General features: G+C 39.9%; 1 protein-coding gene across 6 annotated transcripts in view; it reads left to right on the plus strand.

Annotated features, from left to right (window-relative positions):
- MYRIP (myosin VIIA and Rab interacting protein) overlaps nucleotides 1-27,557 on the plus strand; it is a 209,077-nt gene that overhangs the window by 145,633 nt on the left and 35,887 nt on the right. For all 6 annotated transcript variants that reach the window (XM_064416922.1, XM_064416898.1, XM_064416884.1 and 3 more), the window contains 6 exons: nucleotides 9,828-9,964; nucleotides 11,652-11,735; nucleotides 12,338-12,435; nucleotides 12,762-12,842; nucleotides 14,406-14,555; nucleotides 26,516-26,693. In XM_064416922.1, the coding sequence (XP_064272992.1) occupies nucleotides 9,828-9,964; nucleotides 11,652-11,735; nucleotides 12,338-12,435; nucleotides 12,762-12,842; nucleotides 14,406-14,555; nucleotides 26,516-26,693 (728 nt within the window). The remainder of the gene's footprint in view (nucleotides 1-9,827; nucleotides 9,965-11,651; nucleotides 11,736-12,337; nucleotides 12,436-12,761; nucleotides 12,843-14,405; nucleotides 14,556-26,515; nucleotides 26,694-27,557) is intronic.

The following is a 27,557-nucleotide window of genomic DNA, read 5'->3' on the forward strand; positions in this document are numbered from 1 at the left end:
GTAGCTGTAATAACGTGTTTTGATTCGTGTTTATTTGCAATTTGCTTTAGCATGTTGTGTGCCTGGGAGTCTCATAAATTTAGTAATGATGCAGTATTGATTAATTCTTATGATTTGCCTAGGAAGGTATCTGGTACCAGATGGCCAGGATATAAAATTCCTTTCCTTTGAAAAATACTGCAATATTGAAAATGTATTTTATTGCAAATTAAGATGGGGGAAAAAGGAAGGAAAACAAAAATTTTGCAATACATGAAATTTCTGGGTGAAATTACTTAAGGGGGGAAAATTGTTTCAGAGGTAATATTTTTTATTTGTATGATTTTTGTATCATGCATAAATTCCATGGATCATATACAAATGTCAGGAATGTATCCTGAAAAAAGCACTTTGAAGAGAACATGTTGAATGTTTCAGTTGTGCAGTATCTGAGTGTTCCAGCTTTTACAGAGGGATTTGGACTTGTTTCCATTCAGTTTGAAATATCCAGTGGTTACTTACTTAATTTTCATCTTGGTTGACAGGTAATATTAATGACCTCTGCAAAGATCTGCGTTTTAATGAAAGGCTTAAGAGGGAAATACTTGGCAGTGTGGTGAGGAAGAAATTTCCAGGCATTGAATGAAACACCCAGAAGGGCTGAGAAAAGTAGGGGGCAAGTTCTCTCTTTCCATTCACACCTGTGGTGATGAGGACTACAGACTGGTTTTGGCCACTGCATGATCTACAGTGGCTGGCAGTAACATCTGGGGATTATTACACACCAAGCCAGCAGTGAAAGCCAGAGTCAGATGAAGAGAAGTTGGCTTTTTGTGCAGGTTGAGTTGGTAGTGTTATGGATATGACCATAAGGCTCCTTGTGAAGGACAGGCTTCATGGTTCTCTTATGTGGCAGAGTCATTTGCTGATCAATAACAAGTCTGTTAACAACTCAGTGCCAGTGAGAGACACTTTAAACCTTATTTATTAAAGTGTCACCCCTGTAATTATAGGTTCAAAGAAGAGGTGGATTGAAAATAGCCTTCACTTAGTTTGACCGGCTCTATCTAAAGAGTTGGCAATTTCTATGGCTCAAGTCTCAGCAAGACTTTGAGGGATGAGTGACTCACAGCATTGTGTTGCCCAGATTCAGGATCAGGGTGGCATATCTGGTGCTCTCAGTGTGGGATGTCATCCACTGGGACTGCACTGTGCAGAGTCACATCCCCACAGTCATATTTGGTGTTCATGAAAGAGTGCTGCTGTGGTCTCAGATTATCTGTTCTGGTTCTGTATTTAAAGAACTATACAGACCACTTGGGTATTTTCTTACTCATCCCAGGGGGAGAAACAGTGGGAATGCTTAGATGGCTAGAAAACACGATCTGGGATGAAACAGGATTTGTTAGCCTTTAAAAAAAAATAGAAAAAAGGAAAAGAGCAAACATCTTAAACTGTCTTGTTTAAATAGAAGCAAGGAATATTCAGCTTAAATATTAAGAAAACCTTTCAACATTAGGATAGGAAAACATCAGTGGATGGCTGGGGAGCTCTGTAGCATCAGCAGTCATTCTGAACAGGCTGCCTGTATATCTGCTGGGAGTGATAGAGGTGTAGCTCATAATGTTTGGGGGCAAGGTGAACACCAATGTGATCCCATTTCTTTTATGGCCTAGGGCTCTGCCAGGGTGGCTTGAAAGCAGCAGTAACTTGTACTGCAAGCTCTCTGCAAGCTCCCCTGCAATGCAGCCTTTTGAACTTTACAGTTCACAAGTCAGCTCTGAATAAATAAATACCAGTTAACTGAGGCTCACTTTACAAGGCAAAAATGGGGAAAGAGCATTCACTAATGACTGCAAGACATGGCAAACGTCCTTATAAGCAGGTTGTTATGGCAAACTTCTATTAGTTCATGCTGAGATAATGTCAGGAGCTATATTGGATGTGGCCTCTTACATATTTTACTGCTGGGAGATGCCTGAAGAGAGGTCTTTCCCCTTCTTAGGTCACTGTTTTAACTGTTGTTAGCTCTCCACAATCATGTTGTCACTCCTGGAGTTTATAGTCAGCCAAATTACAGTGAATCACTTGGGTTTGAAAACCCTCTTCTTTTTAAAAATTGCCTTTAATAACTGCTATGAAATCTGTATTTCACTTGGGTTGCCCTAAAACTAAACATGCTTTCTGTGAGCAGCAGGTCATGTTAATATGTCAAATGCACATTTATTTGTGAGCCAGGGAATGCTGACCTATAGCCTCACAGGGAAAATATAGGGCAAAATAGCTTAGTTAAATGCTGACAGCTTTTACTCTTGTTTTTGTTTTCCTACTGGAGGAAAGACTAGCACAAAGATTACAAATATCAATCAATGTTTCTCTTTTTTTTAATTTTATTTAATAAAACATCGTCTAAGTCTGTGATTTTCTGAAAAGAGGGGCACTGTGTCTTCTCCATTCTAGTTTTCAAAAAGGCTTTTAGAGGCACATGCTTTACTCCTGATTTTTACATACTGATTACTGTCCAATAATTGAATGATGTGTTTAAGGATCAGCAGTCTCATGGTTTATTTTAACGTAGAGTAGATTAGATCGCTCTACCACTGGGCATATGAGTCAAAAACCCATGGTACAGAGAAACGTCTGTGAATGGAGAAGGTGTTAGTGGATTTTGCATTCCACATATTTAAGATACTTCTGCTTTTTTAGTGAGTTTTGAAATGTTACTCAGTAGAGGGAAATGTGATTCTACACAAACTTTAACTCATTTTGAAACCAGCACATTACTTGCTGGTTTTCCTCAGCTGTTCTACAATGCCTGTATTTTCACTAAAGCTTTCTCCCAGTTTTGCATGCTGGTGTTACACGGCTTTGCTGCAGCATTGTGTGTCAGGGCATGTATGGGGCATCCTGAGAATTAGGAGGTAGATGTTGAAGTGAAGAAAGGCAAATCATTCCTGTATGGAAAGTAACTGCAGACTCTGATTGTCAGAGAGCTTTGAGAGGGCCAGAAGTATGCCTAGATTCAGGTGAAGTATAGCCAAATTTATGCAATATAAGTCCATCCATATGTGTCTTTAGAGGCTTTGGTTATTGTAATGTCAAGCATAGAATCCTGAACTGAGCAGGGCTGAGTGTGTGCTGAAGGCAGAGTCTCTGCTTACAGAAGCTTTCCTGTCATCTCTTCCATGTCATTTCCAATGGCCAGACACAGAGTACAAGGCTAGGTGAGCCTTTTATTTGAGCTACTATGACTCACCATCTTATTTTCATGAACCAGCTATCACTTACTGTGGCCTGCTTCATAACACAGCAAGTGATTCCTGCACTTTGGCACATGCTGCTGTGAGCAGTCCTTGTCATTTCCCTTTGGAAAGGCACTGAGACTTGGTTTAAAGGGCCAGGGTGGTAGAGGTTTTAATACTTCCCTTAATAACCAGCATTAGGTGAACTTGTTACAAGTTTTTGTCTTCTTTCCATTCATGAAGTATATATTGGTTTTCTGTGTAAAACCTATTCTGTTTCCCTCATCCAACTTCTTGAGTGCTGATTTCAAAGGTAAAGGAGACAGTAACCAATTTGAGGGTTGCACATACTGCTGTCTTTTGTAAACAAACAAATCTTTGTTTCCTCTCTGCTGACCTTAATTTGTTATTTCCTCTGTGTTGCTCCACATTGAAATTTAAAAACCCAAACTGGAGCAGTGAACTTCTCAATGGTTAGGAGGACGTGTATTTTTAGGAAATGCCCTATGTGGTACTGTCCTGGTGGTTGAGCTCTCTGGATAATTAACTGACTGTAGCCTGCAGGGCAGTTACTGGGCCATGTTCATGTCTGCTGCACAGGAAAGTCATGATTTCACTGCGAGAGACATGGGCAGTTGTTCTGTTCCCCTTGTGAGAAAGTCAGATGATGTCTTCAGTGGGGTAGATAATTTTCATTCTGGGGTAGGTGCTTTGACCCAAGAGAGTCTCCCCTCTGCTGTTACTTGGATTTTGCTGACTGCACAGCAGTGAATTCATTGTGCCCTGATGTGACCTTTCCTGTGACCCACCTGCATGGCTCATTGTGCTGTACTTTAACCTGTCACAGTGTAATCTGTGTGCAGCCCTCTGCTGTGGATAATTGGAGGAAGAAATTTTCTGGAACAGCACTTCTTGAGAGATGGGTGACCTGAAGAATGCTACCAAGAAGAAAATAAATTAGATTTCAACTTAAGGCATGAGAAGGAAGTGTCACAAAATGTTAACAATTGGTCTGCTGGAATAAATTATTAGGAACAGGAATTAATAGGAATGTTTTTCCTGTGTGAATAGCTGCCTTTCATAAGCAGGGGATAGATGCAAAACAATCAGGGTAAGTGCCCTCTTGAAATAACATGAGCTCGGCTAAAGTTCCTGTTCAGAGCTTCAGGGTGCTGAACTTTCTCAATATATGTGGGGTTTTAAGTCTGATTTTTAAAGAACTTAGCATTGGTAGGATATTCATATGTGTAGTGGTTTTGTGTTATAGTGATTCATCCTGAAGGGAATGAAGGTGAACCTGGAAGTAGGTTTGATTTCACTGAAACTGAAAGGAACTGAAAACCTTTAATTCAACAATTTATAATGAGCAGTACATTACAAGCTCTAAAATATCAGCCCAAAGGAGAAAGCAAATATTGCTATTGGCAGAGAAAAAATAGTTCAGGATGTTGAGTTTGAAGCAATTTTACTCCAAAACTAGTAAATTAGAAGTGACAGGTTAAATCTTAATTGTTTCTTGGGGCACCAGGTTGAGGCCACTTTGTGCTGGGAAATGGAAACAAAGGCCTTGAGCTTCATATTGCGTGTGAGTCAGTACAGGGAGAGAGCCCGTGGCAGGGGCTGTGACAGGCAGCGTGCTGTCACATCTTAGTCTGTATTAGCTGGCGTTTCCCAAGCACTGATGCATAACATGGCACTGTTGCAGCCAGGGGGAGATGGATGTACAGCTCCACAGGAGGGGCCAAGGCTTCAAGGATGTCAGTCCTGCAGCAGCAGTCACCCATCTGTGGGGGAACATCAGGGTTAAAGGCAGGGATGTTTAACTGAAGCATGGCTCTTTCCCCAGCCCAGAAAATGGCTAAGCAAGTCTGCTCTGGGGAGTCATGTCCCCCTGGTGTCCCAGCTGTGACAGAGCTCCGTAGTCATTCTTCTCCTGGCTCCCACCCCTTCCATCACTTTGCTCCTGGATGGGCCTCCAGGCAGTTCAGTGAGCCCAGGGAATGTTTTCAAAGAGTGAAAACTAAACATTGATATTGCTTTTCTGCTGACAATTTGCATTTCTAATATTTCTTAAGTTTGATGGGTTGTGTTGTGCTTTGGAGCCTTCCCACAGAGCAGCAGTTCTGACCTGTGCATAGTCCTGTATTTCAGAGATGTGTTTGATTGGCCTTTTAAGTTTTCTTAATTTTAAAAAACTGTTGCATCCACAAAAGTAAAAAGGTCCAAGAACTGTAAAGCAGCTCCATTCCTGAGTGAAACTAATTACTTGCTGAATGCAGATCTCAAGTGACCTGAGGCTGGATGTTGTAGTAGGTCATGGGCACAGCTGGAGAAGCACAGGATGGCTTTTGAGGGACTAGAATAGTTTACGACCTGAGTGTCAACACAAAACTATGGAACATATCTTAACACAGGTATGAAAAGCTAAAAAAGGAGGCTTCATTATCCGATGAAAGTCAGTAGCAAGGAAAATCCAAGTGATTATATGTTCACCCTGACAAATGAAGTAAGTATTTGTAAGATTTCAGGAAGCACCTCCTGACTTAGAGAAACTAGACCACAGCTCAGTAAGTGACTAGTTCATCTTGGGGTTGGGGGGGGGGGGGACTTCTCACAAAGTTCATGGGAAAATGAAAACATGGGAAAATGTTGTTATAAAGCACTTCTTCATAGTCTAGCTTGTATCATGAATAGAGATTAAGGTCATACATATTAAATTGGTACTACCTTTTAGAGAAAAGTACTTGCAGAAGCTTCATATTGCCTTTAGACCAAGTAAAACCTCTCAACTTTTTAGAAGAAAAAAGAATTAAACTGGTAAATCAGTCACTAAGGAATCTCCTATGTTTTGAGTACTGTGTGAGTGATGTCTTTTATGATTATCTTCTGATCATCACTAATAATGAGGAAGGTGGTTCATGTTCCCACTTCCCAGTATATAGCTGGTGTACTTTTTTCCTGAAGGAAATGCTAGAACTTCACTATTTGGGTAAGAGGTGAGAAGTGTACTGGATAAAAACTATAAAGATTTTAATGGGCTTAACCTTTTCTTATGGTGCTGCTTGATTAAGACAAACACATTGTGGCGCTAAAAAAGAGACAGGAGCTTTATGGTACTTGTTCAAATTTTAGTGTTAAATCAAAAGCATCTTCCTGGCTTTCACACTTTCTAATAAGACAGAATTTTAAAATCACAGTATTGTCCTCTGCCAAAAGCACTTCAAAATGCAACTCAAATCCATGGCAATATTATATAATGTAAATAATGTCCTTAGTGTTTAAGCTATTTATCAATAAAGACAGAACAGTCTTTGTTTCACAGAAAGAGCAAAAAGATGGCTTCAACCAGTCCTGCTTCTTTAAAATGCAGACAAATAATATCCTTTAAATGTGAATTTTTATTTCGCAGAGAGAACGTGCACATTCTGTTAAAGCTAATAAGGGAAGTGTTTCGTTCCAACAATTTAATGCTAGCACTGTCATAGACTTTCATTATTCTGGACTCATGGACCGCTTTTGCAGCAAACAGCTTTAAAATATAGGTCAGCATTAAAGGATTTTGAAATGAGGTGGAAATGCTCTTATTTCTCTTTTGAGTGAGTCCTTTATTTTAGTATCTATAAGAGAAGTTCTCTCTTCTCCAAATCCTTTCTCCGTAGGAGGAATCAGCAGGGACATTGTGACTTATTTGAAAGTTAAGAGGCTGAAAAGCTTTAGAGGAGGCATTGTAATCTGTTATAAAACGTGTTCAGGACCTAGGCATAGATTTGGAGTGTTGGTAGCTCTCCAGCTCATAGGAGAGAAGCATGAGATGATTAGATTACTCACAAAGTGTTAATCCTGCAGCAGTGAGGAAATCTAAATAAATAAATAAATAAATAAATCCTTGTGTTTACACCAGATTAACTAGTACAAAGAGGCAAGCATCTCTTTTCACAGTTGCTTTGAGATGTATAATCTCTATCCTTTTGACTCTTCCGAAGTTCACATACAGAAAATGTTATCATTACTAATAAAAAACCAGGTTTAGTTGCAAGCATTCTCACCTCCTCAAGCAACCAGTGCTGTTAGCTTTCTGCATTTATACAAAAAATATTGATCAAACCCAGAAAAACATGGTGACACAGGGAAAAAGATGGGGAAGCAAGCTTGCAATGAATCACCTCTTTTGTTTTCCCAGGCTGCCATGTCAGCATTCATAACTGGCTATCCTAACTCACACAGAGCATTCAAAGATAGGTGACTCTCTCTTTTTTTTTAAATCTTATCACTCTGTCTGAATATTAAGAACCTGGTCTATTTGGCTTCCAAGATTACTAGCATTTTAAGCTAGTGCAGCTGAAGTTACTTGCTAAACATGCTGAGGGAGTTGGTAAGGATCTTCAGAGCTCTAAAACAATGCATTTGAGGACTCCCAGTGCTGTGAGTCCCCTAGTGGTGATGGTGCTGCAATACTTTTTTGTGGACAGCTTGGAGAGCACTGCATTTATTGGGCAGAAGAGCGTCCTTTCTGGTCAATAGCTCCTGCTAAGCCAGTTCAACCCAGTCATGCTGTTTTATACTTCATTATGATTATGACTCTCTGCTATTGACTGAAATCTTACCCTGTCAGGTTCTGTAGAAACTCAGTGGACAAAAGTGAATGAAATTCAGCAAGCAGAAGACGGTATTCCCATGCAGTTTACACAAGAGCAATTGTTTCCTGCCCACAAAGGAGGCAGGTTCTCAAAACGCCAAGGAATTGCAGATTTGGGAGGGAAATTTCCTTCTGTTCAGATAAATCAGTGTGCCAGCAGCGAGGCTTTGGTCAGTGGGTCAGGTCTTGAACAGGCATCATAGCAGATCTCTTGGTGGCAACATTATAGAGATTCAGAAACCCTGTACTTCACAGACAGACCAAGGCACCCTTCCCATTGTTTGTGTTTTGCACACTTGTGTTTCATCAGAGTCATCTGTGTGCCACATGTTAAGATGTTTTAAAAAAAAAAAAAGGATTTTTGCCCTTGTCACATGTTAGTGATATTTGTAGAATGGTGAATATTGGAACTAATCAGCCTCCTGGGAACCATAATTAGGCTTGGGATATTACTGTGCAAATAGATATTAAAGGGCTAATATTCTTACATTATCTGCAAACATCTCTCCTGCATCTACTTGCTGAGACAGAATGCAGAAAAAATAGACTTCTGTTCCACTATGAGCTTTTTCTTCAGTTGTCTTCCATAGAGTAGCTAATGAAACTTTAAGGTTCACAGTTGGAATATGATAGGCTTCAGTGATTTTTATTTTTAATTTCTCACTGCTGTTTTTTGCTACTAAGCACTTTCTGGTGATGACAGACACCAGAAAGTGGACTATATCATGATATTCTGCTTTTCATGAAGTGGATGTTTATTTTTATCTTAAAAGTCTGAATCCAGACTGGAAACATTTAGTTGAACCCCCAGGCTCAGCATGTTTGTTTGTTACTGAGAATCTCCTGAGGTTTGGTGGTGCTGATTAAGAACTACATTTCTAGTCTGTCAGTAGGTGACAAAACAAAAATTGTGCATTGTCACTTTCCTTGCACTTTGCAAAGAAAAGTTCAGAGTCCCTGAAGGAAAATGTAAAGGTGACAGTGAGACTGTAATGTTATTTTGTTTTTCAACAGGGCCCTGGGTTTAAAAAATGGAGCTAAGTGATCTAAATATGTTGAAGTCTGGAAATGCTGAGAGTCTGGCCCTTTTGGTGGTGATACAATTTCTTTACTGGCTCATATGTTGACACTGGGTACTGGCATTAGCCAGTTGTTCTCCTAAATCTGCTGTTAAGAATAAATAAGCTTTAATTTATCCTAGGTGGAACCCTAGGATCCCCCCCAGTGACACTCTCAGCAGGAAATGTACAGGTCTGCATTGGGTCACCCTGCGGTCACCTGAGGCCATTTTTGCCTGGGAATGTGGCACAGGTTCTCTCCATGCACTGCAGGAGGAACAGGTGAAGCAAGTTGCCACATGCCACAATGGAAACAATACAGAGTTTGCCAGTATATCTTTATAAAGTGTCTGAGCTCTGGGGACAAGTCTGTTAAGATGAATTGCTGTTGTCAGTGATGCTTCCTATGGAAAGTGAGTGAGCAAACTGCAGCTCATTCTGCTTTGAGGTCCTCTGTTAGGCTTTGTTTACTCTATTGTTTTCCCCAGATAAAAGCAGTGATGCATTTTTATATAAATGAGGGGGTTTGTGGCACATTTATGGGCTTGTGTTCTTACTTTATCTGTAAATTTGTGTAAATGAAGGCTATTTTTAAGCTCTGTGCTCCAAGGCTTGTTTGTATTTTTTAGGAGGTTGTAGCTGAGCAATATAATGTAAATGGGGGCACCACCTAGTCTGATAGTACCAAAACCAAATAAACCCTTGAGTAATGTGAAAAAGATATTTACTTATGGCTTAACCATAAGTAAATGGGTTTTCTCCTTGCTGTAGTATACCAGACACTTGCAAAGTACAAACAATAAAGAAAGTATCCAGAAATTAATAGGTTTGTGATCTGAGGCCTAAAATATTTTTCCCACTTTTATTTGTTGTACAGTCATTCCAAATATGTAGTTTATTTTTCTGTTTTAGGCTCCTAAGGACCCAGTCTCTGGATTGGTACTATAATAATGTCAAAAGCCGCTTTAAGTGTTTCGGAAGTGCCAAGGTCCTAAAGAACTTGTACAAGAAGCATAGACTGGAGAGTGGACTTTGTCCTGATGCAATAGGTAAGAACAGCTGTGTTGATTTCTTATAAGATTTATTCTTATCTACTTTAACACAGAAGCTGAGACAACAGAAATTCTGAGATTATTTCAAGAGGGTTTTTTAAACACAATTTTCTTGTTTGCAAAAGAAATACCTCAGTGGAAAGAGAAAAGGATGAAATGTCTAGAGAGCTGTTTAAGAATTCAAATAATGTTTTATCTTAATTGTGTCATTGATGCAGAAGAACTGTCTATAAAGTAAATTGCAGTTTATGTTCTAGCTTGTGTCCCCAAATTTTTCACAGTTCTGAATAGTCAAAGAATAAGAAAATAATTTTGCGTTCAACATTAGACCATAGGTGTATTCCTGTAGTGTTTGAAGCAAAATTTGATTAACATGAGATACATTCAGTGTCCAAGTTGACCAAAACTGACATTTCCTTACTTAGAGCTTTACATACTTAAGGATCTGAAACTGGCCACATTTTATTTTTGTGTCGATATTTGTAAATAGATAAAAGATACTGATAAAGTATTGGCATCAACCTTTTAAGTGAAGACACAATTCACTCCTAACTATACTGTTCCAATGCTCCAACCATCACAGAAGAGTGATTAGAGTGAGAAAATAGGTTTGAAGCAGTGGAGCTTGGTGTCATACTGCTAACTTCAGCAAGTTACTTAGAACACAACTAGCTGAATATTTGACATTTATTGGATTTATTGGACCAGATAATTTATTTGTGTAATTCTTTCAAAATTTGTAAATAGACTGTAATTTTTTCTATAGTCCTTCCTTTGTCTTTTTCTGAAAATATATAGGATGGCGTCTAGTCCTGAGTGGAAATTTTAGGTGTTTATCATGAAAATTGACATAAAAGCTTCTAGGGATGAGCAACCTATTTACTAAATTGTGATTTATTCGTCTTTTTCCTTTTTGGCTACAAAAATCATATTTCATGAGAAGTTTCCTTAAAAATTGAGAATATGTATGAGGAAAAGCAAATCTTGTTTCAGTTAAGGCAGAAGTGGGACAATGGAAGTAAAAATCCCTGTGGCCAGGGATGCTTCTGAACTTTTATATGATGTATTGCCTTTTTTGAACCATAGTCGCAGTGAATGGGTGCTTGAATGGAAGTGTGAATGATACAATGATGAGTTGCAGTGGCAGGTGCAGTCCAGGTGAGACCTTTCTAAGGAAGGCCTTTGAGTCTAAATGTCATTGCTAACTTTCTTCTGCTATCCCTGTGACTGTTAGGTAAACCTTTTGTTCCCTTTGAAGATAAATACTAGTATTGGTGTCTGGGTTTTGCTTTATTTATACAGCATTACCCTTTAAAATGTAGAATCTATTTCTACACCAAATGTCATCGTAAAGTCAAATTCCCTGTACTTAACTTTTGCCATGTAAGTTTTATGCCTGGTATCTTCTTTTTATCTTCTTTACTGTAGTAATAGTTTTTTCTATTCCAAATGAATGAGAAGTCTTTGATATGAAAGCAGTCACCCTGTGAAGCTAGGTGCCATATTTTGTACAAAAGCTGCTGCAGTCATGATTTATCCAACAGCAACAGCTAGCAAGAATTTTCCAGTTGTCCCTCACTGCGTGCAGTGCCACCATATCTTAAGTGAATGTTCTGATCTAATAATGCCTTGGTTGTTAATGGGTACTTCTTATAGTAACACATGATTCTGTCCTCCTTTTTAGCCGAAGGAAGTTTGTATGAAGGAAGCTTTGAGAATGAAGGAAGCATTTGTGGCAGTGACTCTACCTTCTACCAACAGACAGAAGGTATGCTGCTAAAATATCATTTGATTGAAAAGTAGACCTTACACTTTGAATTATTGGACAAGTAGCTTAGTAGCTGGAAAGTTTTGTCCACAGATCCAACAATATTTTGGCTGAACCATTCAGCAAGACACTAAAAGTCTTTTGTGTACCATGCCAGGACATCTTGCTTCAGCATTATACTTACTACATGCCTATTCTAGTGTGATTTTCTTAATGTTCAGGTTTTGTTGCTTCCCTCCCATTTCCTTTCCTGTGCTCATTCTCTTTCTTAAATTTTGTTGTTCCTGCTTATAGGAGCTTCACAAATTTTCCTTCAGTTATTTCCTCCAAACTATTTTGCTGCAGTCTAAAATAAGCAACATAAAATATTTCATGTTTTATTGTATCTAAGATTTACATTTAAGCAGAAACTTAGAGATTGCAACAAATTTCTCTGTCTTTTTTTATTTTACTATGCATATTTATGGATTGAGGAAATAACATTTTCATGAACAATTTAAGATTTTAATATGTGTCCAGAATATGAGTCTGAATTTTGGAGCTCATCATGCAAAATATACATACATAAAGAACATGGTGGTTTTATCTTATTCTTCATCTAGGACACAGCATGATGGATACCCTTGCTGTGGCCTTACGTGTTGCAGAGGAAGCCGTGGAAGAAGCTATTTCTAAGGCAGAGACCTACAGTGACAGCCTGGTAACACTTTCCAAAAAAAAGTATTAATTTAAATAGGACAATCATGTTTCTTTTAATTTCGGTAGTGGTACAAACCAAGTAGATATAAACAAGAACGTGATGAAGTAGTGACTATATCATGATATGCCTAAAGTGTTGGGCATGGGTTTTATGATCTGGTATCCAAGATTCACGTTGCATTTCAGAAGGTGACATGCACTTTAAGTGCCTGTCATTTCTTCCCACAGTGCCAGTAGGGCATATTACCCACATCCCAATCTATAAATTTTCTGTGGGAAGGCTGTTTTTATGTGATTTTTGCAAATACAGATATCATTTTCATGCAGGACAAGCAGAATGAAGCTTGTTACTTGCAGGAGCACAAGGAGGACCTCATAGAAGAGCTGGCCACAACCATTGTGCAGAAGGTATGGCATGCTTTTTCACCCTTATGTTTAATAGCCAAAACACAATGTTTTAGAGCTCAAACACTGCTAACAACAAAAAGAATGACACCAAAGTAGAAAGTAAAGTAAATTAACTACGACAGTGTAGACGTCATCAGCTATGTCTGAGAGAGATCAGTTTATAAGTAAAATCAATCCAATGCTTACCTGATGTCCTTCATGTTCAGAGCTGGGAGGTACTCCCTGAGGTTTGTGATGCCCTTTCTTGGAAGGGAATGTCCTTGCTTGATGGAATTTTACATCTGTATTTCACTTCCCCACAGGCACAAAGTTTTCTAATGTCAAGAGCTATGGCTCTCCACCATATACATCACTTCCCAAAACATTTTGTTTGCCAGTGTAAAGAAGTGTGACTTCTGACCATAACCTCTACTGAACCTTGCATTTGCAATATGTTCAAAGAAAACAACATCAATCATTAACACAGAATTCTCTTAATGATGCTGTGAGAGACACACTCAAAAATCACAGAACCCTTGGCATGTCTGAATTTTGTGGCCTTTTAAGTAAAGCTCATTCTTCTCCCTGCATAGCTCATGGTTGTTAGAATGAAAGTAGAGGGCTAGAGGGAAAAAATACCCCTTTAGTTTGTCTGGACAGTTCAGAGTAAGTCAAGATGAGCATGAACAGAGCACTGTTCAGGTCCTGTGATCAGTAAAGTAACCACTCTGCTAAGTTAGTCTCCTTCCCTGTGAAGCTAGGTGCCACATCTTTATATAGGCTGTGGCATTTAACAGTGTATAGATCACACACCAGAAGAGGAACATGCTCTTATAAGGCTATCAAGAAAAGCCAGAAGAGAAGCAGCTCACTGGGAAATAAACTGCCTTCTTTTTTATGGGTGACATTAGACTACCAAGTAAGTCTGTTTATCAGGTGTTTCATAGTCCAGAGCCTCTCTCAGCCAAGCTTGAATTGCTACTCTTTTGTTCAAGAGCTGCCTAACAAGATTTTTTATGCCATAGAATGATGTTCTGTAGATATCTTACATTTCAGTTGTGGAAATGAAGTGTAGCAGGATATAATCTGTCAGTGTAGGGAGACACAAGCTCTCTCTGTCTTAAGATGGTGTAGATTTTCAAAAATAAAAATAGTGTCTAGAGACCTTAGACCTCTTCGTTCTCACTAGAATGTGTCTGCATGTCATGGGAGCCTTTGAAATTCCCCTCATATCTAGTATCTTATGTTTCTTGGCAAAAAGTCTTGTCTGAGAAAATACTTGACACTTAGATGCTGCTAAAGTGTTACTGTAGCAACAGGTTTCTATGTTTATGTAATTCACCTCTGGTATTCCTACAGGCACTGTTATATATTGCATCGCTGCTTATGTGCTTGCAAGCAGTAGGACTTCAGATGAGAAGTAATTGCATGAGCTGAGCTAGGGCAAAGGGAAAGTCAAATGTTTTTCCTGGGGAGCTAGCTTTAAGATGAGGTTCATTTAGATCTTCCCCTTATGGCTCAGACAGTATTTCCCCAGCAGCATTTTTCTGTCCCCTCCCATTCCATTTCTCCCCTACCCTGCAGATAATAAAGAAGCAGAAGAGCAAACCCGAGCAGGCCGAGGCTGACGTGGAATGGCCGCCGTCGCGGAGCAGCGGCCTGGCGTCCGGCGCTGTCTCGGACCAGAGCATGCTGACGTTCCCTGGGAGCCGCAGGGGCTCCTACACCTTGTGGGTGAGTGCACTGCACAGCTATCCATGCTTTCTGCTGCACAAAGCCAGAAGATTGCAGTCTTGGACTGCAATGGAATGGTTACATAGAGACTTGCAGAGAACAAGCATTAATTCTGTGTCTGGACAAGCTGTCACTCAGTTGCACACTCTCCTAACATCCCATGGGCCATGGAGGTAGATCACAGACATTGTGTTGTTTTGGTGACTGTGCTGGGGAGGACTAAGTTTGTGATATGAGCAGTCTCACTGCTTGATTTGAATGCTAACAGGACTCAATGCTTCAGTGTTTATTCCTCAAAACAGTTTTTCTGCTCACTTAACTTTTATGTAAGTCTTCGCCGAGTGTTGTGTTTTCTTTTGTATAAAGTTTAAAGTTAGGTTTCTGTAATGTTTCTTTTTTCTCCTTAGCCATCTTACAGAAAACAGCCACCACCAGCAACAAAAAAGGAAACTCAGCTGCAGAGCACCATTTATGTCTTACACTAAAGAGTGTTTCCTCCTTCCACTTATTTCTCAGCACAATGTCTTTATCTCTTGCTATAAAGCTGAAGAAAATCTGACAAGCTGCATTAGTAACAGTTTTTAAAGAGCAGCAAGTAAAAAACAGTGAAAATAAGCTGTAGGCTTGGACAAGCACTTTGGAGGGAAGACAGTGACAGATGACTTAGTTTCAGTGCATTTTGACACTGTGGTTTAACCTGCTGCTCCCAAGTGTCCTGCTGCTGTTCCAGTAACCACCTCACCCCCACTAAGCAGAGCAACCAGAACTGAACGTGGGCCATGTCCTAGTTCCCAGCTAAGTTTGCTCACTTAACCTCCCAGTGAGAACAGATTTATGCCAGAATATTGACTGTGGGCCAGAGTTGCTGAGATACAGACTTGCATATTTGCAAAATGAAAGAGTACTGCCTGTAATGTCCCACTGTTAATAAGTGATCAGAAGTTAGGCTGAGCATGATTTAAATGCTTTGCTCTGTTACTCCTGGGCAAGTTGTTTGTGGAGTATAACAGCCAGGAAAGAGAGAGTTAATTTTGTGTCTGACTCAAATGAGTTTTCTTTCTTAAGGACAGGACTCAGAGAAATAGGCTGTTCAAATCCTCAGTCATTATACCAGAAGCCTGTTCTGCATTTGGAAAGTTAACTTTGAACTCAACACATTTTGAAATTCTCTTCTGAAGTAACAATTTCGTCCTGATTTTTTGCCAGAGGGAGGCTTATTGGTTTGAGTAATAGTAGTCTTTGTGAAAAACACTGGAGAAGCAGAAATGTCACTTTGAGGTACAAACAACTTCAAAACCTCTGTAGCCATCAGTCAGTACTAGAGATCCAGATGTGTACAGTGTTTTATAAGGACACTCAACCTCTTTGTACTCAGTCTTTTGCCACATTTTTCACCATTTGTTCTGTCTTCCCAGAGTGTTTTAAGGAACGCGAATGAATTTGGCCATCTGCTGTGACTTGTTTCATTTCTCCCATAAATTTAGTTTCTGCCTTTTGCTTTGCTAGTGTTGTGTTATCTTATTATTTTCTTCTTTGAAGTGTATATATGTTTATTTTTGCTCTTCTCTGAATAGAGGAGATTTTTATTAGTATGACCAGACACCCTTCTAAAGGAAGAATAGCTCCTGTCATTCCCATAGCTAAGATAGTTGCACTTCTGTTAGGCTGTTAGATACCACAATTAAAGTCACTGGAAAGTCTACTGAAAGGCAATTTGTGTAGAGTGAATGTAGAGCACTTACAGCCTGCTTGATTCTCATCAACAGTGCTGAAACAACTCAAATTCCTTTTCTGAGCTTGCTTTCCATTGCACTTTGTTTTCATTTAAGACAAATGGGAAGCATGCATCTGTCAGTAGATTTGCAGGACTAAACCACATCACTTTCTCTTCTGTATAATTGTGTGACAAAGTTATCTTTTCTGACAAAAGAATTGATTTTTTTTTTCCTTTCCATAACAAAACCTAGCTTCTACAGAAGCTGGCAGAGAGTAACAGGAACTCTTGAGTCCAAGTCTGTAACAGCAAATCTTCTTGGATTCCACTACAATAAGTGAAGTTTTCTTAGTTCCTAATTGATGACATTAAGTTGACAAAAAAACCCCAAACTCTTGATTTCTGTATGTGCATCCTTGATCTGTATGTGATGGCTTAGTTTAGGCAGGGATCTGCCTGTAATGATAAAAACCCTTTAATATTATTACACACCACAGCTAACAAGGGGTCTGCTGCAACCCCTTGATTTATTAGCACAGGTGTTCTAGTGTAACCAAGATTTTTGTGGACAGACAACAGTGGCCACCACAATCCAGAGGGAAGGAAGAAGAAAAACAAGTTTTCTTTTTTTTTTTCTATCAAAGCTATCCAAGGAAACTATTGCTGTGTCATAGTTAGGTACATGAACCCATTTCCCAGTAAAGGTTATTTAACTAGAACTTCCCCTGTTCAAGTATTTCTTTGGTGTACAGGCTAGCAAATTAGCAAAGGCAGGACAGATTAAATCAAAGGAAAGAAGAAACATTATTAACAGAAAGACAGGCGTGCAGGGGAAAGGGAGGTAAGGATAGCAAATCTTAAGGCAGTCAGAATTTCATAATTTAAAACTGAAAATTTGTCTTAGAGGAATTTTTTTTGTCTTCTGTGCAGAAGATAATACATGTGCTTTTGCTAGCGCAATGAAACTAATAATATAAAACACAGGACAATTGCATGCTGAAACAGTGGCCTTTAGAAACCCATGTTTCTTGTTACATTGCTTTTTATTACCAAAGTCACTTCTTACAGAGTCAGGGATGCTGTAATAAACCCAGATATCACCTTGTGGTTTCACCTGCCAAGCAATTTTTCTTTTTGTCACAACTGTTTGTGTATAGCTCATCCATAGCAGCCAGAAACTTCCAGTGGTCTCTGGAAGCCCTGCTCATCCAAAACCACTTGCTTTGAAAAAGTGATTAAATAAGTTAAAGTGCCTCACTTCCCCCTTCCAAATCATAGTATTGATTGTTTAACTGCAGTAGTATGGTGTGCTAGTAGCTATAGACATTCTCTTCTCCTTTTTTTTCCGCTCTTAGAATTCTTTGAGAAACTTCACCCAGGCTAAAAATAGTGAAACAGGACTGAATATTTTATTTCCTCATCTCATAAAAAGAGATGGATGGCACCATCTGTTTCTCATTACCAGTAAGCAAAGGCTGTGCAGTGTTGGGATAGGAGGAGTGCAGAGCAATGCGTGGATACTTCTCTGTTCTCTCAGTCCAGTTCGCCTGCCATACATCACTGCCAGCCAGGGAGCAAACGACCAGTTGGCAAATTGTATCCTATTTAAACATTGATGGAGTGAAGGCACCCTAGTGTGTTTAAAGTGCTGTATTAGTGGTCTTTATTTTACAGCATAAAGATTGCATATATAAACAGAAGCTCATCCATAATTTATAGTATATAAAACAGCTAGGGATATAGGGAAAAGGAGGATTTCATTAAATACACATTATGATGCATCTCAGGGGAAGCAGAAATATACTGGTTAAGCTAATTTTAAGGTCCACAGTGTACTGCAAGTTGTTTCTATTTCCTCTTTTTTTTTTTTTCCTTCATTCGATTTGTTTTAAAGAAAAGGAAGGTTCCACAAGTTTGAGGTTTAGCACTGCTTTGGAAATCCCTGGAGGTTTTGAAGGTGCTCTGTACCTTTTAAGGTTTGTCTCAAACAGAAGTGCTTGAAGGACACCTTTTTGAGGAGGAACCCTGTTTAGCAGTCATGCAGCCCAGTGGGAGAGCGATTTCAGATCAGTGAGGCATAGCACTGTAGGTACCAGCTGACAGCAGTTCCTGCCTGTCAATGACTGCATCAGAAACATCATATTTCTATCTAATAAATAAATGTGTCATGTCAGAGGGAAGATGGAGCTTTTAACTTTTATATAGGAGCTGGCATCAGAAGGTTGCATGGTGTGTGTTGCTGGGACCTGCTTCCAGTGAGGCAGGTGTGCATTTGTCCAGAAGCCCATCAGCTGGATCCCAATGGATTATTTGCTGTATTGTTTCATTTGAAAGAAGCCAACTGCAGTACCATCTTCTTTGCACAGAATGGGAAAGAACAGTGCATTTTGAGATGGAAAAGCTTTTGGTGTTCTGAAAATAATGTGTCTTTTTCATTAATATTTATTATTTGAAGATGCAACTTTTTCTAAATACTTTCCCGGTTACAGATAATACTGGCATCTGCTGACTCCACAGGTAGCACTGTAACATTGTAATCTCACTGCAAAAACAATCTGGATTTCAGATTAAGAGGGCTCTGTCCATGGTAATCTGGTTGATTTCCCTCCTTCCAGTGCTGCAGAAGGATAGGATACAACTAGTCTGTGATTCTGACTCAGCAACTAGTGCCAGATTTTAAGGCTCACGTCACTAAATAATCAGTGCAAGGCTAAACACTAGGATTGTCCTTTTAAAGTTGTTTGTGTAGCTTAAGTTTTTAATTCTTTTTGAGATGTATCTCTAGCATAAGATTACTGATTTTTGGTTTCACAGTACTATCTATGCACTTGACAACTTCCAAGACAGTTTTGGATGCTAGGTATGTGATGGAGACCTACATTCAGCTGCATTGTGCTTACTGTCAGCCAACCAAGATAGGTTTTAAGGCATGAAGGGAATAGGAGAAAGGACAGAGAAGGGTGGTAATTGTATAATGGAATTTTCCACATAATTAAGCTCATATGTTGTTCTTTCAGCTTTATTTTGTTTTAAAGATGCTATTGCAATACATTCCTGGGTTTTGCAGAATTTGCAGGTCTAACTTAAAACCTGTGATGCTCAGAGCTGGGCTGCCTGACAAACCTTACTTTATTTTTAGATTAAATCAGGGTGTATATTGCCAGAGGAAGAAGTAAATAAACACAGAACACTTAAGGCTTTGTCCGGTGTTTGAGTAGGACATACAGTGATTCTCTCTGATGAGCGAGTGCTGTGCTGAGAGCAGCTTTGTAAATGAGGGTCAGAACAGGACATGAAAGGTTGCGCCAGAAACTGAGACACATAGAGATGGATAAAAAAAGAATAATGTGTTTAATGAAGAGTATTCACTTGAGAAAAAGGTGTGTTTATGTGTAAGGCTGCAGTTAGACCTGAAACATGGGTGCCAACTCACCTCCTCCCCCTACCCTCTTATATACAAGCACTCTTCCAGAGAGGTGTGCTAGTAGCAAAGCAAAATCATCCTGTCCTACACCAGAACCAGGGATCTGGCTTTTGCTGTTCCTCTTTCTCTTCTGCAAGTAAAATGGCAATCCTTCACCACAGGATACTAACTGAGCTCTCAGACAGGGAAGTGTCTTCCCTGTTTGTTCTTGGTATCACTTGTTTAGGTTTTTTCAGGACATACCATACAGCATTCAAAGTGTGGGAGGAGGGAAAAAGAATGGGCTCTGGGGGAACATGTGAGGAGCAGTAATGGCTAAATGCATAAGGGTACCTTGTAAAGGCATTGCATGGATTACAGTTGCATTGGTATATCAGCCTCTGTTCCACAAACTTCTATAGACCTGCTCACATACATTCATTACATCGATCAAACTATGGTATTTTATGCTCCTAGCACTTCCCTAAGTTGTTAACCTCAGAAGTACAATAAAGGGATGTTTATACTCATATTCTGAGATCAATATGAAATATCCATTATTATTAGCTTACAAATTCCTTGCAAACAAAGCAGTAGCACTTTCACATGTGGGGCCAGCTTTTTTTTTCCTTTTTTTTACACTATAGGTGGTAATGGTGTAGAGCTACTGGCATGCCCACCAGCAGTGGGTTTGTTGAGGAATAACCTCTTGTCTCTCTCCCTTACAACTCTCCTCTCCATCTGGTTAATCAAGGTCAGCTAATCCAAACTGAACCAAAATAAATGTGCACCCAAATGTGGCTCTACATATTACTGCACAGCTGTGCATTCATCCTGCTGACAGACCCATTCTTGATAAGTTAATCATTACTTTTGTAGTCTTTTTAAGGAAACGCTGCTTTTAAGGGAATCAGATGTCTAAGAGGCCAGTAGAAGGATGGAAACAATCAATTGCAGCCAGGATATGTCTGTCACTAGTGAACAAAAAGCCAGCTTGGCAGACCCTTGAAGGACATATGTTCTAAGGCTTTTGCAGGAGAGGGACCAGTCATCTTTGCTTTCTCCCAGCCTGCTGTTCAAGGGTTTGCCCTGATGGCTGGGATATCCACAAGGGGCGGTTAGGAGGGAATTTTCTTTCAATTGAGTGTGAAAATCTTCTATTCATCTGCCAGTTCTTGCCCTTTTTTAGAAGGTTGTGAACAGATCCTTTGCCACATACAAGATTAACTAAGGAACAGATGCTCTAAACCCTTGGTATTTCACTCCCACTGCTAGATGTCTGGACTGCATACATTTGAGCAGAGCAAAAATCACTTCCAGGATAAATAGGCTGTGGCAGAGTGGCATCATTTGCAAGCTCATACTGTCTCCTTCCTGGTGTGGGAGTTTTCTTACCAAAGGATGCATAAGCTGTTAATGCTTAGGGATTGCTACTGTATTTGCTACCAGACCTACTGGTTCTGTCTGTGCATTGATTATATTCACAGAGCACAACTGAGAAGGGGATTTGCTGCACCGCTGGCAGGCAAAACTGCAGAATTTGCAAGGGAGGAGAGGGGATCAATAAGGTTGCATTTAAGTCGTCTGGGTTTATGTGTCAGTTCTAAGTTGATTCCCTGAATAAACAAGGTAGTCCTCAAAGCCCAGTTTAGCAGCTGCCACTCAGGTCAGAGCTTGCCCAGCACAGGATTCAGGGTCTGCCCAAATCCAGAGGTACCTGCCCTCAGCATGAGTGTTGAGGTCCCTTTGCCTGCAAGAGCTCCTGCTGTGGGGACCCTGCAGCTGCCTTATGGCACCCAGGGTTCCCAGTCCCTCCTGGACCTGGGAGAGTCCTTGATCTATTCCAAATAATTGCAGAATAAATTACTCTTTCACTATTTATACCAGACTGAAGCACAATGCAATGGTGGAAGCAGGGTGAGATAGGAGAGAAATGGGGGCAAAACATGCATGATCCAGTTGTAAAGTCCCATCAGATACTTTTGGGACCTATTTTGAATTACCATTTTGGATTTTCTTTAGGAGAAAGAGGAACTTCTTTTCATCTTTTGGTGAAAACCCAAACTTTTGCATCTTTTATTGCGAAATCTTCATGTTGTCTCTCTAAACAATATGCATAGATATAAGGCAAGGTAAAGAACGTTCAAGGCAAAGAATCTATAGATTATCAACATTAGACTCAATATTCTTTATAATGGTTTATAAAGTTGTTCTTGATTTTGGTTACTTGTTTTGCTTTTATTTATTCAGTGTTCAGAAGAGTGAGCTAAGTAATGGAAGATGGGATTACTTTTTATTCACTCCTTCCTTCTTTAATCTTCAGAAACCACTTTGTCTTTTTAATTTTTTTTTTATTGAAGGCCATCAATGAATGATTCCTTTTAGTTCTAGTTCAGTGAAAAATGATGGCTGAGCTCTCTCCATCAAGACATTAAAAAATGGGCAACAGAAATCCATTAAGAGGGATTAAAAAAAAAGGGATAGTAATGTGTCTGTAATTGAAACAAACATGTCACAGGAGGTGCTACTAGGCAGGATTTGGGGGGAACTCATCTAACTCAAGTGTCTAGAAATGCATGTCAGTACCCCAGCTGTATGTCGTGAGCTGTGCTGCACTGCCCAGCCCTCCAGCATGCAGCACCTGCCTCTGTGGGGTGTGTGCAGAGCACAGCAAATGATCAGATGATCTGCGGGGCTGCAGTGCCATCTGCTGATGCACCAATTTGCTGCAGAAACCAGCAGTGTCCGACTGCAAACGTACAGGGCAGCCTTGTCATTTATAACACATAAACACACCTAAAATAGCACTTGGCGGATGGGTTGGGGTTTTTGTTTGCTGAGGAAGCAGAACTTCTAGGTAGGAAATACACCAAGTATCTTTAGCACCTTTCTTGACATCTCACGTCTTTATAAACCAAAACCAAAGTTCCGACATTCCTGCCTTCTTTTGAAAATATAGCTAGACTCCTGTATATTTTTTTGATACTTTGGGTTCTGCTGCCCTGAGATCTTGATGCAGTCCAAGCATGTAGGCAGTTGATAAAGCTTGAGGGACATGGTTCCTTCATTTGGTCAGTAAAAATCAGTTGTTCCAAAGCAAACCAATCCAAGAGCCTATCAGGGTAGCCAGCCTTACCTCCAGTACCTCCGTGCATCCATTCACAGGGAAACCACACGGAGCATCAGCCCCCAGGCAGGCTTCTCAAGCCTGTTCTCTTATTTTCAGTGTTTTGCTACCCATACAAATGTCCCCAAGGGAAAGACATCCCCTGTGGCTCTACAGATGAGCTGTTACCTCTGTGAAGAAGAGAGGCACTGATGCAGCACAGTAATATGTGCTTCTGCTGCCTGCACAGGTCAGTGCAGCAGTGAAGTCGGCCCACAGGGAAGGAGGATGTAGCCCATGCTGCAGCTCTAGGGCTGGGGAGTTAGTGGTGCTGGCTGAGTTTAAGTTGATGTGTAAGTGTGCCAGCCAGGATGAGGGCTTTTGCTGTGTTGCCAAACTCCAAATAACTAACTTTCTAGTTTGCTCTTGATTTGCAAAAACAACAAAAGGAGGTCTTGAGGTTATTTGCATTTCAGATAAAGTCATGAGTTGGGCTGCTAATTGATTGGAGATAAATTTGTACACAAACATTTACTTTTGTGCTCTGAAAAATGCAGTCAGTTTAGACTGCTTTGTTCTCATGCCAGGATGTGCCTCTGTCCTGTTCCTACACCAAGCTTGGCTACTGACACTCCTTTTTTGTGTCATTATCAGTGCTACCAGTGATTTGAACTGCTCAGAGATGAATGTTTATGCTTTCTTTCCTCTCCTGCTTGTCTAAGTAAAACACAATTCTATTATCTCTTCCTCCAGCCATACCTAAAACTAAATTTCAGAACAAGAAATGACCTAATCCTTTAATATATTCTTCTGAATTTGAGCTTATTAGAACATTGATACTTCTTGATCATTTCAGTCTCTCCAGATGCAAGAACTACAGAAACCTGCAAATTTAGTCATGAAGAGTGCAAGTTCAACAGCGTTTTCCTTTTTCAGGGTCTAAATGTAGGGGTGCAGCCAAGCTATTTTATCATGCCATTACTTTTCTCTCTTTGAGCCTTCTGTGACATTGAACCATCCTCAGTGAGAAGAGGTAGTACATCTAGCAGAGCAGTCCAAGACAGATTTTATCAAAAAGTCACACAAAGTGTAGAAAAATAATGAGGATGGCCTCAAGCTAAGCTTTGGAGGCACCACAAGCCTTACCCCTTGCTGTATTTTAACTGGATTTCCTGGGAAAGTTTCTTAGCAGTAGTTTCTGCATAACACCAATTTCCTGCTCCACAGAGACCTTGCAGACTGTGGAGAGCAGTTGTCCCTCTGATCTGACTCAAAAGTTTTAGCACACAACTTTTAAAAAATTGGTTTTTTGCTAGATAAGCTTGTTTGTTTGAGCTTATTTCAGATCCTAGGCTACTATAGCACACGGGACTGTGTCCACTTTCTTTTCTGTGCTTCCTTGTTTTTCAGTTCCTTTCATCCTTCAGGCTGTTCATCTTCTCCTTTTTAAATCCTTCAAGCTGTTGTATCTCTCCTTGTCCTTCTGAAAGCTTATCTGCCCTATAGTGTGGATGCACCTGAGCTGGCTTGAAATTGCTCAGCCACTGCTGGCCACAGATTTGCTGCCAAAGCATCACCCTGGGGGCAGGAGTGTCCAGCTCCTTCAGGAGGTTTTGCAGCTCCTGCCAAGTTCTGCCTTGTCAGGGTTAAGCTGCTGACAGGTCTTAGGTGAGTTGAGAGCAAAGAGCAGATGCTGCCATCACTGCCATGGCATCACTTTATTGTGATGTTTATGAAATGGTGAGAAGGCACACAAGCTGCCATTTAAACAAAACAGGAAAGCTGTCAAACTTTAAAGATAGCTTTTGTTATCGGAGTCTCAGTTATCCTTTTACAGACTACTTAAGTTCTTCCTAGTATTCTTCTTTCTTTATTGAAAGCATGGCAAGTTTGGTAGTTCTAGCTTTACAATGAGGCAAAGTGAACCACAGCACAGTTAAAACTCAGCACAGTTCAGATGACAAATTTGTGGTAGAATTGTTTATATTGTCCACATATCCTGCCAGGATGAAATCAAAGTTCATTCCCTATAGTGAAACAATTTATGTACCTGTATGCATTGCATTAAATTATTTTATTTTATTACTTTTTCATGGTTAAGAAGGATTCAGATTATCTTGATCAGTGAAAGATCTGGTTCAAGTTTTGGAACAGACTAAATACACACTTGAATATGGCTGACTTGGAAAAGTGAAAAATTCCCTATTGTAAAATTACTTCAAACTTGTTATGAGTAGTTTATATCACTAAATTTGAAAGGAAACACTCCAATGCATCATATTAGGACCTGTGTCTTTGTATGGACAAGATTAACAAAGTTGTAGTTATAGAAAATATAAAAATATCTAGTGCAATAATTTTGGCTTTTCTTCATCAACTCAGAAGCCAAACTAAACGCTTGTGCTTAATTGAGTTTCCTTTCACTACTGAGCCAAGGATACAGGAAGATTTGTAGTTAATTAAATCTTCTGGCATGGTACATGGGTCCCACAGAGCAGCATTTGAGATGAGAGGAGGTGCAGCCAGAAGGTGTATAAGTGTAGCTTTCGAGCCAGCAGGACTCCCAGCAATATCCCAGCAATGCTTATGCTGTCCTGGGCATTTAAGGGACTTGAAAACAGCTGGAAGTCAAGTTCTCCTTTACCTCACCTGCACCAGTGCAAAGCAGACCTCTGATACAGGCAAAGACTGGCCCTTTTGAGAGTAACAGATTAAGTTAATTATTTGTAATTTGAACATCACTAAAAATGTACAAAGATTTGAAAGTACCAACTTGGCCTGTGCAAAGCAGCTGAGCCACTTGAAAACCTGGCATATAGAGTCTTCTGCTGACTCTGCTGGGAAGGCAACTTGCCTTGAGCTCTGAAAGCCTTGTTTCTACAACTACATCTGTGATTAGATATGCAAGTGTCAGTTCTACTGAAATCAGCAGGACACTTCCAGGACTCAAAGCTTTTTAAAACGGGCCAAATTTAAATGTGTCTTCTGTAACTGACTGACTTTTCTGTGCCTAGGTCAAAAGTAAAATGTCTGATCTGTTTATGTGGAACCAAAGGCAGGTCCCTTCCCTCTCAGTAGCAGTCAGGCTGATTAACAATTACAATAATATTTTATCTTATTATCCCTTGAAATGTGACCCTCCTAGAACTAAACAGAAGTGCAATCGTAGGCTAAGTTGAGTTCATTACTAAGATGGAATAAAACTGCTCAGCATATTGGGTGTTATGTATAGGTGTTAAATTGGGTGTTTTGTATGTATGTCCTAGCAAACAGAATTCTGCATTGAAATCAGTTGAGTTGCATATCTGTTTCTGGGTAACAGGCTGTTTGTTTGCTTTTTTTTCAATTTTTAACTGCTGCAAATTGTTACACCAGATGGCCTGTTGAGCCAACAATAGATCATCTTGTCTCACCACAATGGGATCCCTTTCTGGCTAACTTGAGTCAAAGCAGTTTGATATCAGTCCTTACCAAGCACATTCCCAACAACTTCACCTTAGTTATTTCTCTCCATCTGGTCCATGGTAGTATAAACAATTTCCTGCCTCTTTGCATAGCATCAGAAATGCACATAAATAAGCAATCTAATGCTGAATTATTTTGAATACATTAAATCCAATTTGTGATGTTAGCAGATCCCACACTTCCATAGATAACTGAATACTAATTATGGTAAAGAGTTGAACAATTATCTTCTTCTGTTTTTAAATTTCACTCTCTGATTTTTAATCCCACAGAGGTCTCAGTCTGCATTCTCCCTGGCTAGTGAAGATACGGCCAGTAAAGGACAAGACCCTGCATCATCTGTGGCCGAGGCTCTTGGGAGGCAGCAAAAGGGACAGTCCAGGAAGCAGAAGGAACACAAGCACTCTGCTTTACCCAGCTGGAAGAGTGTAGACAGGCTAAATGAAACAAGTAAATATTTCTAGTACGAATAAGATTCTTTTTTTGGTTCTCACTCACATGTGGAATAAATACAACTTAAAGCAAGGACCTTCTCTGGGGCATTTCTGCTGACCTTTGTGCTTTCAGAGGTCAAATGTAAAATGTATATTTGATGTTGTCGTGTCACAATTTCATTGGGCTATGTCATTGCTTGTCTTAACTTTCTTTAAAAAAAATTATTCAAAATGTGGGTCTTTGTGAAGTTGATTTTGGACTGCCACAAAATTTAGACAGTTAGTTTGGATACATTTCAGGGCTTCTAAGACACAAGAGCACAAGGGCCCTTCTTTGTCACTGTTAACCTGTCCTCCAGTTGAAGGAGTTTGCAGCCCATTGTGTCCCTTCCATGACACAGGGTAGCTGTTCACGAGATTCTGTGGTGAGCCAGTCATTAAAATAATTCACATTTAGAATTGCTCCTTATGGCTTTATTTTCAACCCTGATGAATTCACAAGTGCAGTGTTCTGTGCAGCCCTACTCACTGGTGCTTCCAGACTAGTCTGAGGAAGCTGTATGTGTAGGAACTTCACAGAGCAGCAGCTTCCCTGGATCTGACCGTCATCATGTGTTAGGTGTGGATGGTGGATGGTGAGCAGCTTTCCAAGTCAGCTCCATTCCTGAATCAGCATCCTGGGAAAGAATGCAATTCCCTGCTTACTTCTAGATGACATAAAGACAGGTTGTAACTGAAGAAGATATCAATGTATATAAGTATCTGAAGGGAATGTGTCAGAGGATGGATCCAGGCTCTGCTCAGTGGTGTCAAGCAATAGGACAAGAGACAACAGGCAGAAACTGATGCACAGAAAGTTCCATGTGGATATGAGAAAGAA

This window comes from Passer domesticus, chromosome 1, assembly GCF_036417665.1.
Source record: "Passer domesticus isolate bPasDom1 chromosome 1, bPasDom1.hap1, whole genome shotgun sequence".
Lineage (NCBI taxonomy): Eukaryota > Metazoa > Chordata > Aves > Passeriformes > Passeridae > Passer > Passer domesticus.